The sequence below is a fragment of the Buceros rhinoceros genome, unplaced genomic scaffold, assembly GCF_000710305.1.
Source record: "Buceros rhinoceros silvestris isolate BGI_N320 unplaced genomic scaffold, ASM71030v1 scaffold8713, whole genome shotgun sequence".
Classification (NCBI taxonomy): Eukaryota; Metazoa; Chordata; class Aves; order Bucerotiformes; family Bucerotidae; genus Buceros; species Buceros rhinoceros.
This window is the reverse complement of record NW_010405330.1, coordinates 42,564-59,321: the sequence shown is the minus strand read 5'-3', so window position 1 is coordinate 59,321 and position 16,758 is coordinate 42,564. Positions and strand designations below refer to the sequence as shown.

General features: G+C 38.5%; 1 protein-coding gene across 1 annotated transcript in view; it reads left to right on the top strand.

The window, feature by feature from the left end:
* The window catches only part of CDC42BPB (CDC42 binding protein kinase beta (DMPK-like)), a gene marked incomplete at its 5' end in the record, with an annotated part of 40,597 nt that overhangs the window by 14,350 nt on the left and 9,489 nt on the right, over positions 1-16,758 (top strand). The window contains 11 exons of the mRNA XM_010133675.1: positions 126-274; positions 904-998; positions 1,086-1,165; positions 3,761-3,847; positions 4,285-4,359; positions 4,748-4,853; positions 7,234-7,370; positions 7,957-8,096; positions 9,611-9,692; positions 12,849-13,065; positions 13,441-13,503. Coding sequence (XP_010131977.1) covers positions 126-274; positions 904-998; positions 1,086-1,165; positions 3,761-3,847; positions 4,285-4,359; positions 4,748-4,853; positions 7,234-7,370; positions 7,957-8,096; positions 9,611-9,692; positions 12,849-13,065; positions 13,441-13,503 — 1,231 coding nt within the window. The remainder of the gene's footprint in view (positions 1-125; positions 275-903; positions 999-1,085; positions 1,166-3,760; positions 3,848-4,284; positions 4,360-4,747; positions 4,854-7,233; positions 7,371-7,956; positions 8,097-9,610; positions 9,693-12,848; positions 13,066-13,440; positions 13,504-16,758) is intronic.

Here is a 16,758-nt window from a genome sequence, read left to right as displayed (position 1 = left end):
CAGGAATACTGTCCATAACTAATTAAAAGAGCTTTCTCTGAAACAGTGTGAAAGCTAATTCTTTGTACAAGAGCAGAAATGTCTTTAGACAATTGATACTAATATTCCGTAACTTCCTGCAACAGGATCCACTTTGGAAAGTGCGACGCAGTCAGAAGTTGGATATGTCAGCTAGGCTGGAATTACAGTCTGCCCTTGATGCAGAAATTCGTGCCAAACAACTAGTTCAAGAAGAACTACGAAAAGTTAAAGATGCAAACATATCTTTTGAAAGGTAATAAGGGCTTTGCTTCTGTTTGGGTTTCAGTGTACTGCTCTAAACTGCTGATTAGAATAGTAACAACTTTCTTAAAATGGCCCCTCGTGCCTGGGGTATTGGACTTTGCCAGAAAGATCCTGTTCTACACACAACCCATTTCTTACATCGGCAAATCAGAACTGTAAAAGTTTCTTCAAGTAAACATTTACTGCTATGAATAGCTTGGTAATAAGATACAGATCTCAGGCACCTGAGAGGGGAAGAAAGGCATGAATGCAAATTCAAAGCGAAATAATTTCCTTTTCTTAGATTAACTTCAGAGTAGACATATTTTTGTGAATTAAAAGCCAAAGTACTCTTAGAATAATATTGTTTGGCAGATATCTGCAATGATAGCAGGAGTCTCAGGTTCAGTTTTCTCTATCTAATCAAGTAGTGAGGTGCCTATTCACGGAAAAAATAAAGTTATTCAGCCTTAAAAAAAAAAAAATATTTTTAAAAACCACCAACACTCCTCAAAAAACAGAAGAAAAAGGCCTTTTCCAAAACTGAGGTGTAGGTCCAGAAATTAACAGCCCTGTGCACTGGCATGCATTCCTTTGAGATATTTCAGATCACATTTTGATCATACTGTGTTGCTTTAGTAAATTAAAGGAATCGGAATTAAAAAATCAGGAACTGTTGGAAGAGATGGAAGGTTTGAAGAAAAAACTGGAAGAAAAATACAGAACAGATTCAGGTAATTAAAGTTGCTGTGTTTTAACGGAGTTCCCATACCACCTGTGATGGCATCTTTTAGCTAAGCCTGTTCTGCTTTGGATTTTAGGTCTCAAACTTCCAGACTTTCAAGATTCCATTTTTGAGTATTTCAACACCTCTCCTCTTGCACGTGATCTGACTTTCAGAGTGAGTTATTACATAACATAACTACAAAAACGTGATAAAGTAATAAAAATGTCATTAAGTAAAAGTAACATTTGGGCACTGTGTGGCACGTTTGGATCTGGCATATTAGCCAAATATGTGTGACATGGAATCGGATGCCCAGTAGATGTCAGGTTGCTTGGCATTTTGTAGAGAAGCTGGCACCTCAGGAAATATTCCCAGAAGTACACATTAATTATTTCACATTCTAGCTTCTTTGTTTAGGTTAATCTCAAATGTTTGGCTATATAATACATACTCAGAGTTTTTTTGGAAAGGCTGGCACACTCCTTTACAAATAAGGGTTTAAATGCTTTGCACTTGGAAGATGCTGGTTGATACAAGGAAAAATATTCACACGGTTCAAGGAGTGTTTTAAACAGATAGGTGAAAGTGTTTGCTCTGGATCTTAATGGAGTGGCTGGAGTAGAAGGAAGGGAAGAGAACCACGGAACACACAGATGTTGGTATAATAGTGACACACCCTCTGATCCTTAGAAAACTAATCATACAAATTACAGCTCCAAGTGGGCGTTTCAGTTTAAAAGCTTTGTACATTCCCTGAGGAAGCAGTTGTTAAATGTAACATTGAATCACATTTCCTTACTTCATGAACCCTTGATCCGTGAAGATTTTCTGGGATTTTTTTTTCTTAAATACATACAGACAGTTTAGCATAAAACCAAGAGCTTGAACTGGAAAGAATGATCTGTTATGTTTATGGAGCTGAGTGAAAGGGGCTCAGGCTAAAACCTTGTCAGTCTGGTTAGATTTTATTTCTGAAATGTGTACGCTCTCTCTTTTTTTTTCTTTTTTTCCCCTCGATCTGTCACTGTTGCTAAAAGAAAGCCTACAGGCATGCTGTGATATTTGCATATACACTTTGTGTATGTGCTGTTCCAGTCACAGAATGTCCACGCTGGCTTTCTTGCTGAAGCAGCAAGATGTCCTATGTAGATGAGGTGGACAGAAAAGAGGGAAACATGGTACATGCTACTATCTGAATAATAATTTTTATCTACTGACCTTGATATTTTAAAACATTGCTTTAAAAAGTACCAGATATACTTAAAACAGTAACGTATGGAATATCAAGCCTATAACTAATCAAGATTCCATTCTACCGTTCCTAAATAAATATATAGTAACTATGGAAGTGCAGGTGGCATTTTCTGATGAATTCTGTAAAAATTGCCGATACTGACTTAATGACATGCATTAATAATTTTTTGTCACGTGTTCTTATGAAATAGTCCGTGTCATCTGCTCTGGGTTAATTTAGATTGAATAACTATCATTTGGCTATATAAACACTTTATGTAGCTAGCCTACTAATACTCTATCTGAAGCTTTCCTGTGGGTGATAAGTGATCGTTTTTATCCCTCATATCCGTTACAACAAAGGATTCTGTTTCTTCTTCGTCTACATCTTCTCTGCTAGCGTTTTGGGAAGAAGTAAGTTTTTGCTAGTAGTTTTGTCTCCGTACTTTGTTGTGACCTGTCATAGTAAAAACGGCCTTCTAAAACTAGATATTTTCCTTCCTTAACATATCTATAACTTAATCCATTAAATAGAGCTAGTTTAGTTTTCTTTTAATATGTCTTTTCAGGCTTACTATTTTATATTTTGACTCTGTGTGGCTGAAGCTGAATCCCACTTGGCATTTTGTAGAAGTTCGTATTACGTAATGGTACGATTTGATCTTAAATGGCCCAGCCCTACCAATCAGTTAACACCACCACCAAAAAAAATCTGAACGTATTTAGTGAGCTAACTGAACTTGAGCCATCTTCCTGTCTAAACTGGCTGGGGAGTGAGTGATTCATTACTTGTTGCCCTTAGTACTAATTACATCATTGATGTGAAGTCTAATCTGATGTTTGTTGGTCATGATTTTCATGATGTCCTCAGTGTACAGTAATACAGTATCCCGCTTCCACACCCAGCTTCTGTAGCTCTCGAATTGTAGCATACTTCCCCCTTGTGCTGGCAATTAGTAGTTGCTAATTTAAGTGTGAAATTAATAGAAGGCTTGCAGTGGATGCTAGTCTTAAATTTTAGTGAAATACAAGAAAATGTGATAAAGTAGATGTGATTCTTTTAATGACAGAGACTGACCATTTTTAAGTAACGTTTTTAAAGATCATGTAGCACTACTTCAAGAATTTTTCTTGTGGCAGAACAGCTGACTACAGTGTGCTAGAGAAACCTAAGTAGTAAGCTTCCATGAGAAATAAGCTATTTTATGGATGATAACCAGGCTTCTCCAACATCATTTCATACCCGCATGCAAGAGATTAGACACGGCATTGCTGGGAGAAGAGGGCTGTTACAGCATTTATGCTGCCTACTACGAGGTTTCACATTTCAGTACTTCCAGTGTTACGGATTTGCCATCAGGTGGCAGGGTTCATTTCAAGGAAGGATTTTTTTTTTTTCCAGAGTGGCAAGTTGTCAGATGTGTGTGTACTGCATATAGAAATCAACATTGTTTTTTGTTTCCATTTTGTTGACCATGAGAACACTTTACCAGTTCTGTGGTATCTAAACTAACACATTTGCTGTCACTTTTGCAGACCAGTTCTATTAGCGAGCAGGAAACGCAGGGTCCCAAGTCAGAAGTTTCACCATCTACTTCAGTTGTGACTGCAGAGCAACAAGAAGTAAGAGAGCTGTTATTTCACCCAGAAGAGTAACTTGCTAGAAAGTCTCTGTCTTGTTCATGATAAATACATATTGCAGCATTCATTATGAAGAAGCGGGATTGAATGTTGCTTATTTGCAATGTGTCAGCGTTAATTGCGCCTGCTTTGAGGACAGTTGCAAATGAAACCTTTTGCTGGCTCTGTGTATGTTGATGTACCTCATTTTCATATGTTTTCTGTACTGCTTCTTGTTTGTTAGTGTGCAGGCTTTCCTGTGAGTGCTTTAAAACACGATCGGTTTCTATTAAATCAGAATGGCGATGTTTATAACAATTAAATTTTTTATAATTTTCAAAAAAAGAAAAAATATCAGAAAACCATAAGCTTTGCCACCCCAATCTTGAAACAAATTCTTGAAGCCTCATTTTGCTCAATTACAGTTTTTTGTGATTCAGGAACCAATTCGGCTTCAGAGGATGCCTGCTGCTCCTTCCCCCACCATTCAATCCATTTCTCTAGCTGTACCAAAGGTAGGGGGTCTGTGCTAACCTTGTTCTGAAGATCAAAGGAAACAATATAATTTATAAATTAGCCCTCTGTGTTTGTTCTTGTCCTGTTTGGGTTTGTTGTGTGTGTGTTAGGTCTATGGTTTTAATCAAATGCAAGTTGATGGGTTTGATTTGTCAAAAAGTGATGACAAAAACAATTGGTTGTAGGTTTGGGTTTGAGTGTCTTACCCAGGTATAAAACTGTTATTGTTGTCTTGCAGCACCTTTTACAGGCTGCACTTACTTAAAAGAAGCCCAGGGTTCATGACGTACACTGTGATTCACTGAAGGGTGGTGGCGGTGCTTGCATTACATAAGTACAAAAAGTGAAAAGTCTTTTTTTTTTTTTTATCCTGAATGCATCTTTCAGCCCAAAGCTCACCAGCTCAACATCAAGTCATTCACGAGCCCTACTCAGTGTAGTCATTGCACCTCTCTTATGGTGGGATTAGTTCGACAAGGTTATGCCTGTGACGGTGAGTCAGTGAAACTTTTCATATTTTCAATAAGTCCCTGAGAAAGCATCCCAAAACACTAATGTATTTTAAGGCAACCATTTATTTGGGGAAGGAATGAAAGAGAGGAGTGGCTGCCACTGAATAATTCTCCTTCCTTTTTTCATCGTCATCAGACTTCTAAAGTCAAAGAATTAATGTAAGCTCTCATGGTTCCCTTTCATATTATTAATTAATTTTGCTGCCATTAGTGCTGTTACAGTGTGAGCTGGGGGGAGGCGGGGAAGGCAGTACTGTTTTCTCTTTCTGTAGTGTTGAAGGCTATGACAGTGCTCTGGTAATGTGAACCTGAGTTTGTTCTGAGCTCTCTTGATCATAAACTTTGTATAAACCCCATTTACTAGGGGTTTTGGCCTGTAGCCTGTCCTACTGTCCATTAGTTTTATTTCAAATGCTTTCTCTGATGCATGTGTCACTGTTGAATTCCTATGTTTGAGTATCTGGAGGTATTTTTCTTTGAAAATACCTGTATCGTGATTAGACACGTGAACTCGGTAAGAAGTCCACAAATCTGCTGAAAACACTACAGTGTAAATAACCTTACTGTATTTCTGTGCCCAGCTTGCTTGCTTTGCTAGAGACACCCTTTCCACTGACGCTTTCAGTAAGGTATTCCATTCCCTCATCTGGCCTTCAGGGCTTTTTCCTGGCAGATCTGGTGGCTTCTTCCCCAGGAGCACCTATTGCTCTGCCAGCAGTTGCCTTGGGGGTGCCATTTGTTGTGCTTTTCTTCCTGCAAGGTCAAAATAGTCTTTTTCCCTCAGTGTAACTGTCAACTTTGGTCCTTTTTTTTCTTCGTGTATTTTGATTAAGCTCTATGTTGTTAGTTTTCCAGTTTGCCTCTTCTACTCCAGATCTTGATAGCTACAGAAAAAAATAGAATCACATTGACATAAGACTAGAGATTACTCCAGTAGAACAAAACGTTGCCATGTTCCGCTCCCAGTCACTTGCTTTTCTCAATTTCTCACCTTTTTAATGCTTGAGACTGCAATAAAATACAGCTGCACTTGCAGAGGCCTGAGAAACTGTGATCCTATAGAATCTTCCCTATCCTGCAATCAATGTGTCACAGTCCCAAATAATTATGAGGCCTCCTGAAGGAGCTGAATTTTTTATCTGGTCTTGGGGAACACCCACAGTACTCTGCACGCATGATTTCTTGGTTACCCCTGTCCTCCTGGGAGCAGAGTGTAGCTCAAAGAATGAGCCAGGCTGTCTGCTCTGGGCTGCCCTCTGTCCTGGCTGTTCCCTCAGTCATTGTGCGGAGGAGGTTTGTAGCCCAATCTGTGATTGCAACAGAAGTGGGCTGTTTCCAGGTTTTTTGGAATCCTTTGATCCTTTATAATTAGGGGACTAGATGTTCGCAGGGTATTTGCCTGATGCCTGCTTCTGAGACTGTGGTTGGGAGGAAGCACAGGATAGTGCTGTGCCTCTCTCTTGCTGCCTTCCCAAAGCCTACTGGGAGAAACAGGGTAGCTGGGACAAACCAGGCAAAATCCCTGTGGAAGGACCTGACCCATAAACTATGGGTGGGATGCCTTGTATAACATGTTTATTTATTCCGCAGTTCTTGTAGTGGTTCTCATGTGTTGTGGCATATATTCTGAGTTTTTTCTGTGTAGTGCTTCTGTGTGAAGTGCTTTATAGACAAGAGACCTAGAGACCTCTGTCCCTTGCTGGTGCAGCACAAAGTGATGTACGTGGTAGGAAAGGATACGACGATTAGTATAGATGTTTGCTCTTTATTTGAACTCCAAGAGGTGAGCACCTTTCACCACACAGTGTATCAGACCTTGTTCTCTGGTTTCTATTTAATTATGCTTTCAAGTCTGTTGCTTGTGTTTAATAGTTTAACCCTTTCTTTCTTTTTTTTTTGGCCTGTTAAGTTTTACTTTATCTTTGCAGTATTCTTGCATACTTGGATCGAATTAAATACCCACTATATTTATCCTGTCTCCTATCACTGGCCCATAATTTTTATTCCTCCTTTATTAACACTTTCTTCTGTGATTGAGTTAGTTGCCGCTTAAGACCAGTGAGGCTGACCAACTCCTTTTTCCTTCTGGAAAATGCATTCATAAGTTGCCCTGAAATGTGGACTCGGTTCCTGCCGTTTGTAAAAGTAATAGGTTTAAAAGAGAAAATAAAAGCACTTTGGAGTGTCTCGTACAGTACCTAGGTGTGTTCATTCCTTTAGCATAGAGGGTTATAGCAATATTTGAGCCGGTTTCAGTGCGATTAATTAATTTGCTGAGTGTGAGGGTAGAGACTACATTAATCTCCTGTTATGACTGACTTATACACGCATTTCACTGTGAATTTTCTCTTTTGTACTTAGTGTGTTCATTTGCATGCCATGTTTCCTGCAAGGATAGCGCACCTCAGGTCTGCCCCATACCCCCTGAGCAAGCCAAAAGGCCTCTTGGAGTAGATGTGCAAAGAGGAATAGGAACCGCCTATAAAGGTTATGTCAAGGTAATAGTCTTTTGTTCTTGGACGAGAGAAGAATCCTAAACTCTGCTTACAGCTATGCAGCTTGGAACCTCAAAGTATGTTTAAACAGCTCTCCTGAATTGTGCTAAAGCCTTAAGGCTTTGTGTGCCAGCTTATTTAACCTTCGTTGCTTTACATGCAGAAGAAATGGGTTGGTTTTACTATGAGAGCTGAAACTTAGTAAATGAGCTGTAGCTCACTGTAGCTTAGCTACAGTGTTCATAAGCAGCAGGGAAAAAGCATGCTTTAAGGAAGAATTTCTGACATGATTGGTGTAAGCATAATATAAAAGCTAAACTGTGCTACCGTTTTGGCATTTGTGGAATATACAAGGCCTGTTGTTTGTCCTTGTACTACCTAATATATTTATTAAACTGTAGCAGGGAATGGTTGAACTTAAGGGAGGAGAAATGATTGCTTGATTACTTGACATTTCTCACTCCGTTTTGAAGGGCAAGTAGAACACATTCTAATTCCATTGATCTAAGTATAAGCTTTTCTAAATGTCCCTGCTTTCTGTCTACTACATGTGCTTACATTTAATAAGCAATCAGTTATTTATACGCAGGTTCCAAAGCCTACAGGAGTTAAGAAGGGGTGGCAGAGGGCTTATGCAGTTGTCTGTGACTGCAAGCTGTTCTTATATGATGTGCCTGAAGGAAAATCCACCCAGCCTGGAGTAGTGGCAAGTCAAGTCTTGGATCTCAGGTTTGTATTATTATGACAGAGTAGAAATCTTCCTTATTTTTTTTCGTAACAGAAATACATATTTATAGTACACAAGAAACTTTAAGATCATGAGAGCTCTGGTCTGAGAAGACCTGTGTGTTCTGCAATCCTAAGTTCATGCTGAACAAGTTGGCTCAACAAGTCACTTATACTACAGTCACTAATATGTACGGTATTAGCATGGCCCTTCCTAGAATTCCATATGCAGACAAGCAAAACAAATAGACTTTGGTTTTTTTTCTCTGCACTTGGTGACCTCAACATGGAGTCACATTAGGAAACATTAGGAATGCTGAAGAAGTCTTCAGAAAAGCACCAACTAATTTACAGTACAAGTGGCTCTGCCCCTGACTTCTCGCAGGAGTTATTTTTTCACAATGAACCACTGAACTACTGACACTTGTCTGCAAAAGATCTGCAGCTTATATTGATCAGAGTAACCACAAGGTTTTTTAATTTCAAATTATGGAAATATCAAGAAACTGTAATACCTTTTAATATTAGAGCACCTCCTATCTCTGAATATAAAGTTTACGTTCACAAGCACCTAGATTTTTATTTTTTGCAGACAGTACTACTGCAGAGTTGCACCACTACTGCTGTTCTGTTCTCACGTTCATTCTCAGAGAACCGTCAGTGTCAGCCCTCTCTGATGTGCTGGCAGTGGGAGCAGAAGCGTGGAAGTACTGCAAATAACAGCATTCACAGCGGTACATCGCTTGGAGCAGCTCATCAGATATTACACCAACTGTCCCATGCTTTACCTGCTTATTGTAGCTGCCTCTTTGAGTCTGTCTTCTGAGGATTCTTAGATGTTTTAATAGACATTAACCACCACAGCTATGAATTTTGAATTCTAGAATGAACAAGTTTCAGGCATTAGTGTCATCTTTACACTAAAATTGGCAATTACAATGATCAACTTGGTCAAATTCAGTTTAAAAAGGCTTGTGTAGACAAGCCCTCTGGGGTGGAGTGCTCTGAAATGCAAAAGTTGTTCTGATGTCTGTTTATCTTACTGTAATAGAGAGTAAAATCTAGCTGTTTTGAAAACCCTTATTTGAACCCCACAAACTATAATTATGTTGCCAAGAGCTTTTTATGTGACTTTTCTTTTTTTCCAAAGGCCCCTCTCTTGCTACACATTGAGGTATGAATTATTCATTTCTAATCCGATGCTGGGCTGGAAGAGCAATACTCTTGCTGCTAATTGTAGAGTAGGTGTGGTCACTAAACCAAAACTACACAGAGCCATGCCACCTAACTTCAGGTGGGCTGAGTTACACATCCTGAATGCTGTAGAAACATAACTATAGCTTGTGAGCTGTTTGGGTCAAGGATGGTTAGAGCATAAAAAGCAGTGATGGCAGTTGTGACCTCTGTGCAGTGTTAGGAGATTGCAGCCTATTGAAACAGTTTGATATCAATTAGATTTTGCTGAACGATGTTTAACATGTGCATGTATGTGATTCTCTTCCTCTCTTTCTTACTAGAGATGAAGATTTTTGTGTGAGCTCTGTCCTAGCATCGGATGTAATACACGCAACTCGAAAAGACATCCCGTGTATATTCAGGGTATGGCTACCAATTTACTCTTAAAGAAAATACAAGTTAAATACTAGTGTTTTGTTTTGACAGCGAAATACATTATACAGAAGTATAATAATTTCAAGGGGTGCTGTAATGTGTAGCAAACCAGCACAATACTCCCCTAACAGAATTGTAAAGAACAAAGTTCTCCTTCTTTTGCTACTTCTCTGTATATAAAGTTTGTCTCTTTTAAATTTCTTGATTATAATTCAGTATATTTTTGTCTCCTCTTCTGTTGGTATTATCAGATCCTGTTTTTTCTTTCTTAGCTCTGGAGGACTCTTGCTTTAGGAACTGATGCTGTTAACAGAGTAGGCTGAAGCCAGGTTGTGCTCACTGATTCTAGTTTGCCATGTATTGTCTTGTGTCAAAAAAATACATTTGAAATTTCGGTTTCCTTAATTTCATATTTAAGTATAATACAAAAATTCAAGGGAAAATAATTATTTAGTGATAATATCCTGTTTGTATGTTCTATCTGAATGCTGTATTTAGTTTCGAACAAGAACTTCTTTCCTAGATTTTATGTGAATCTAATCTGGAAATTTAAAATATAGAGAAGAGTACATTAGTTGCCAATATCTATAATTCCTTGCATTTGAATACAGAAACTCACTGTTTTCAGTGAATCTGATCCTCAGTCATTTAGAATCAAGACAGTGGAACATGGTAGCCAAAGGAGCTGGCAGTCACATGTGATCCCAATCACTTGATCCTTCAGGGTTTTACTGAAGAGATGTCATGGCTGCTTGAATGCTTCTGTGGCTTTGCTTTTCTGCTTTTTTGCAGAAATATTTCTGCCGTGGATTTTCATCCTTTAGTTTACTATGATTTTTCCCTTCATTTCGCTCTTGCTTGTTTCTAAGTGTTTGCTGTGGTTTTTTTGTTCTCACCTGCCTGCACTCTTCTCAAATTAGCAAATGTGGAATACTGTGAGAGAGGACTTTTGAGGAGAGAGAATGATCTGTGCAGAATGGTGGTTGATTCGTTTGAGAACAAGGCTTCCATACAGTTTAGCCTGCTTGACTTGCTGCTCTAATTTCTGCCTGCAATTTTTAACTGAAAGGGTATCTAAGTAAAAGAAAACAGTTGTCCAGTATCCCCATGTAAAAATACTTGTGTAGATAGACATGACAAAATATCTTCATGGTTTGATCAGATTATCCCCTACTAAAGAGATCTGATGAATTAACTGGGAGCCTGGTGTGGGAGTATATCCATTTAGGTAACCTGAGAAGATGCTGCCAAAGTTCACCTCCTTCAGAAGAAGAAATTTCTAAAACTGGAAACCAGAAGCATTGCTTGCAAGAGAGGCTGTCATCTCAATTTCATTTAATTCTAGATTTGCATCTTGCTGACATAATGGCATAGAGTGGCTTCTACACAACAGTTAGAACTGTTGCTTCGCATCATCTGTGTAAAAATCTGGTCCTTCTTTCATTTGTGTTAGTTCATGTAACATGTGACAGATTTTCATTTCTTTTGGATCTTCTGCCTGCAGAAAGCAATACCAGAATGCTGCCAAACATTAAAATATTGACGCCTCTGAGCCTCCCCCCCGCCCCACCCCGTGAAAGCAAGAGGAGGAGGGATTTGTCTCAGACTCCAACATCTCTCCTTGGTTTTTAAAGCTGGACATTAGGCCATCCTGGCATCCAGACACTGCAGTCTAAGTGCTGCCATCAGTAACTTTTTAATAGCGCAAGAGTGTCTGTAGTGGAGCCCTTCCACAGCGTAGCAGTTTGAGTTAAGAAGCCTCGAGTTTCATAGCAAGTACTGGATCTTTTGTACGATGGATGATGCTAGGTATATTATGACCAGCTTCTCCCATTTTTTCCACCTTTGCATGTAAGATGCGACCTTCAAAAGGCTGAGTAATACACGGTGATACTTCAAAGGGAAAACTATAGCTGAAGTCGGGTTTGGTCATGTTTTCAAATTTAGAAATATCCATTATGCCTCCATCTGTCTGTAAAACATTAGTGCTTAGTTACAGTTTAGACATGAACAAAGCTTGATGCAGAGTATTGAGAGTGTATTGCAAACTACTCAGTTCTTTTTCTACTGCTCTTTGCTTTTATCTTCCTTTTAGAGTTCTGTCTTTGACATCCTATTGTCCAAATTTACTTCCAGATACATTTTATCTTTAAGACGAATGTTATTGCTTCATTTAGTCTTTCAGAAGTGTATGTTGCATAACCACATAATCCATCTTCGTGGTGATTTTTCTTATCAAGGCATGTAGGCTGAAGGTGTGCTATTCCATTTATGAATAGTTCCAGCCTTCAGTTTTGCACTTTTGCACCTTTTGCTGCTTTTTTTCTGTTTAACTACCATTATTTTAAAAGTCTGTTGTGAGGGCTGATACTGGCAGGTGGCCTGTTTGTCTGTGACTGAGAGCATAGTTCTCTCACAAACCCTTTGATCTCTTAATACAGGACACAAAGCTATTATTAAGAAGTAGTAAGTGCATACTTTGGGCCACAGAAAGTTTCTGGATAGCTTTTCTATTCAGAATATGTTCTCCTTTGAGATCTATAGGATGATTCACCTGAAAATTAAGTGAAGCCATAGTGATTGTCTTCTAACTTGATGAAGTGGGACAATGCAGCACTTCAGACTCAAAACATTCCTTTCCTCTAGAGCTTTTAAAGCAGAAATGATGTGCTTTTACCCTGGACAAAGACTTTGAAACTTAAGTAGCAAAGTAAAAATCTAGAACTGATCATAGCAATGCCATTAGGTTTAAATGCATCTGACTCAGAGAATGTGTGCCACTTCCACTGGGTTATTAATGAGTCAGGATGAATTATGGCATGCCACTGGAATTCCATTTCCGAGCAGGAAGGAGCCTTTTACTGCTATGTATTAATTCCTGTAGGAAAGGAATTTCCCGTTCCATGCCCATATTTTAGGATTCAGAATGATAAAGCAAGACTGAGCATTTTTAAACAAAACCACTGTGGTTTGTGTGGTTTTTTCAAAGCACAGTGGCCATGTCAGCTTGCGTTCTGTGTTGTGTTCCCCTCAGGTACATCATCACATTGTTATGAAAAAGTGTATTTTACTTTCACAGTTCTGTGAAGTACTGACAAAAGGGGCTTTTATTACTCTTATTAATTCCATTTTCTCTGTTAAAAGGTGACAGCTTCTCTCTTAGGTTTGCCTTCAAAGTCTTGTTCTCTACTGATCCTGACGGAAAATGAGAATGAGAAGAGAAAGTGGGTTGGAATTCTAGAAGGATTGCAGTCTATCCTGCACAAAAACAGGCTGAAAAACCAGGTTGTGCATTTTCCACAAGAAGCCTATGACAGTACACTGCCTCTTATTAAAGCAAGTTTAGCTGCTGCTATTGTAGGTACGTTTGTTTTAACTTCTGTAAGTGTGCGAGGGTTGTTGGAGCTTTTGGATGGGCTGCTGCAGTCAGAGCACTGACACCTTAAAATAAATTCCTCAGCTGAATTCCTTCATAGGAATTTAATAATGGGGAGAAAATGCTAATCGTGCATTACTTCATCCACTCGAGGTAAGTAATACTGTTGTTTAACAGGTTGTTTTAACAATACGGTACCTAGCATGCTTTTGACAGTCTGTGTGAACTTAAGCAAAATCAATTTGCTGTTTTGCTCTTGTTTGTCCAGAAATTTTTCCAGCTCTTCAAAGCAAACAGTCTGTCTGTTTTAAAGATAAGTGTAACTGAATTAATAGCTTCTTTTTTTTCTTCCTGGTTTAGATCGAGATAGAATAGCAATTGGTTCAGAAGAAGGACTGTACGTGATAGAGGTGACCCGTGATGGTAAGTTTGGCCCTAATGCATGCAGTAATTATATACAGAATAATGAGCTCCATAACTTTTAGTGCTGTTATAATATAGTTACACAACAGCCCTTCATGTATAGCAAGTGTTAAGCACTCAATTAAATGATGAGAAGGAAAAGTGAATGTGAGATAGAAGCACTAATTTGGTCATTTTCATTACATTCAGTTGGCTGGCTGAAATTAAAGGGATGAGTTACTGGGCATATTCTGACACATTCTCACCTTAACTGTGTTCCCGCAGCAGGCAGCCAAATGCTTCAGCTCACAGAACACGCTCAGCACACACAGCAGCAGTTGATGCACAGTGAATTATCAGGCACATACTAAATAGAACTCGAACTGAGTGAGAAAAACTTGACATGGTAACAGACTTGTTCCATCCTGTACCATCAGAGGACTCAAGCTCCCCTGAATTAGAAGTTAGACAGCCAGTGCCGGTGCAAGCAACACAAGAGTTTGTAGACTTTTCATTTAAGCCAGCATGTATCATTGTCTGTTTCAGGCCGATGATGACCAAAGAAAATGCCTTGCTTCCCCCTTTCCAGCATCTCTTTATTTCCCTGACACCATGCTTCCTCCTGAACACGCTTTTTCCTTTCTGTTCTTAATGCACTCTGCCTTCTCCTTTGGGAAAAATGGAATCGGCTTAGCCTGTTTTTTCTGAAGACTTACAATGTCCATTCCAGAAGTTCCCACTGAGCGTGCCGCAGCGAAGTGTGTACTGCATAGTCATTGGGCAGCACAGGCATGTCCCTCTGTTGCTGAATTATTAGGCATCACAGCTAGGGACTAAGGGAAGTGTTTTTTCCCTTTAATCTGATATACTGAGCACAAACACAATGAGAGAAATGCCTTGGTATGGTGGGGAAAACATGGACACCAAAAGGATTTCCAGCACATGGGGATCGTTTGGGGTCAGTCCGTACAAAATGTAATTTTAAGCATGGAAAAGCAGAGAATAAGTCTGGTTAATTTTGTAGTCTACTTCAAAAACAAGATAATCTTATTTTGAACGAATTAATGAACAAAAAAAAAGGGAAAAAATAGTGGCGTTAACCAGAATTTATGGAATTAATATACTTCTAAGAAGCAATGCAGATTTCAAATACAATAATCTACTACTTCTCCAACTTACTGTAGGAAATGTTAGTTATTTCTTTCTCTGTGACTTTAAAAGCACCAAACATACCTTGTGAAATCCATGCTTTCTTATAACTCTGGAGGCACTCTGAATTTAGAGAGTTGTATAAGTTTATACTTTTTGTGGTATAAGAGCTAACAGCCTTGTTCTCTGATAAGGTTGTTTCTGATAAGATACCTAATGCCTTCTCCATCTATATTTATAACCTCTGAGCTTAGGTTTTTGTGGAGTCTTTAACTATCTTGTGAGTTGGGCATGTTGAGGTCAGTGATACAGATTTGTTAAATTAAAAGATTCTTTTTCCAGCTTTGGAAAAATCACTGAGGTGTTCTTGAAATATTGTTTTTACTGTTTTTGGTCATTGTAATTCAAATTTCAGAATAGATATTTCTTTTTATTAAAATCCTTTAAATTTAGCCTGGATTTGAATTTCCTTTTTCAATGCAGTTTAGTTTGTGGCTGTTTGAAAGTTGAATTGAGTCACACCAAAACTTGCATTTCAGTGTAAAATAAAGCAGTGAATACAGGGTTTTTAAAGACTTAAACTTGATTTTCAAAATCAAATGAAGTCAGGAATGTGGTTCTGGGGCAAAAACCAAAATGTTATTGATTTGTCTTGCTTAGAATAAGCCGTTGCCTGATTCCAGAAGAAACTGCTTTATATACATGTAGACAGCAGATAATTGAAATTCTTTTCAGGACTAATAAATGCCATTCCTTTGAGTAAACTTGCAGTGGTCACCATTCTGTAAGTATTTAGATACAAGATAACTTTAGATGCACAAAATTCTAGAGATTCCAGTGCAGCTTCTTGCATAAAAGAAAATCGTACACGTAATTTGAAAGGTCATTTCATAAAGGAACAATTAGTGCATCTCCATGTTATATGTAAATGTGAAAATGAATTATCAATTTTGTTTTTTTAAGATACAGGATGTTTTGCATGAGTTTTCTGTGGCCAGTTCCTGTGTGTTAATAGCATTTTTAGAAATTGTAATCTCTTTCATTTTATGGCAGTCATGATTTTCCATATTAATTACGAGCTGCTTATATCAAAGGTCTTTGGTCAGAATATCACTTCTTGACAAATAAACTAAATTGTAAGCTGGAGTTGGAGCTGGGGGGGAAAAATAAAGCATCTTTTCCCTGTGGCAAAGTTCCAACTACTGGTTATTTCATAAAACATTTCTTCAGACATACCATCTATTTGTACAGGTTGGGGGAATGCACAAAAGCACTTGGCTTTGTGATCTGAACAGCAGTCTTCCTACAAAGTTTACAGAATTTGGTAACTTGGCAAGGTTACTATTTCTGAAAAAATGCGTATTTCTTAATCTTCAATATTTCTTTTTTTTATCATTATCGTTCACAAATATTTTGGATGCATCCATCCTACAGAGGAAGTGACATTTTAATATAATTGTGTTATGTTTCCTAGTTTAGTCTATTAGTACCCCCTTATTTAGTCTATTCGTACCCCTTGAGGTACTCACCACTTTCAAGAAAGTGCCTGTACACCCATGATCCCAAAAGCAGAACTCATTGTACCTAACGTTGCCCTTAGCTGCCTCTAACACAGTTTTAAAAACACCTTCAAGCAGTGGAAGTCCCCAGCTTCCCTGGGTAGCCTAACTAGTCCTTACTGTGAGAAGGCTTTTCACGGTGCCTTTCCTAAACCTCTCTTCCTACAACTCGAGCCCATTCCTTCTTATACTTTCCCCATCACACACAGCATTTTTTGACTTTCTGTATAGGTGTTTAACACCCTCCTACTGTACTGCTTTTGTATTTGGCTGAGATGTTTGCCAGCCATACAGCATTTTGTATCCGCAGTTATCAGCGGTAAATACTTTATATTTCTTCTCTTTGTTTCTGCTAATTTGGTCTTTCTCTCTAATCTGCTGAAAATGCTGATAAGTCCCACCTTCAGGAAAGTGTTTCAGAAGATACAACATCTTATCTTGCAGCATATAGATAGTGTTATATAAAAATTTCTCCGTTTGTCCCAGATACCAAGCAGCCTTTCCTGCAAAGCTTTACTGAGCCTGTATCAATAGTTACACAATATCAATATCAATTAGTTACAGGAAT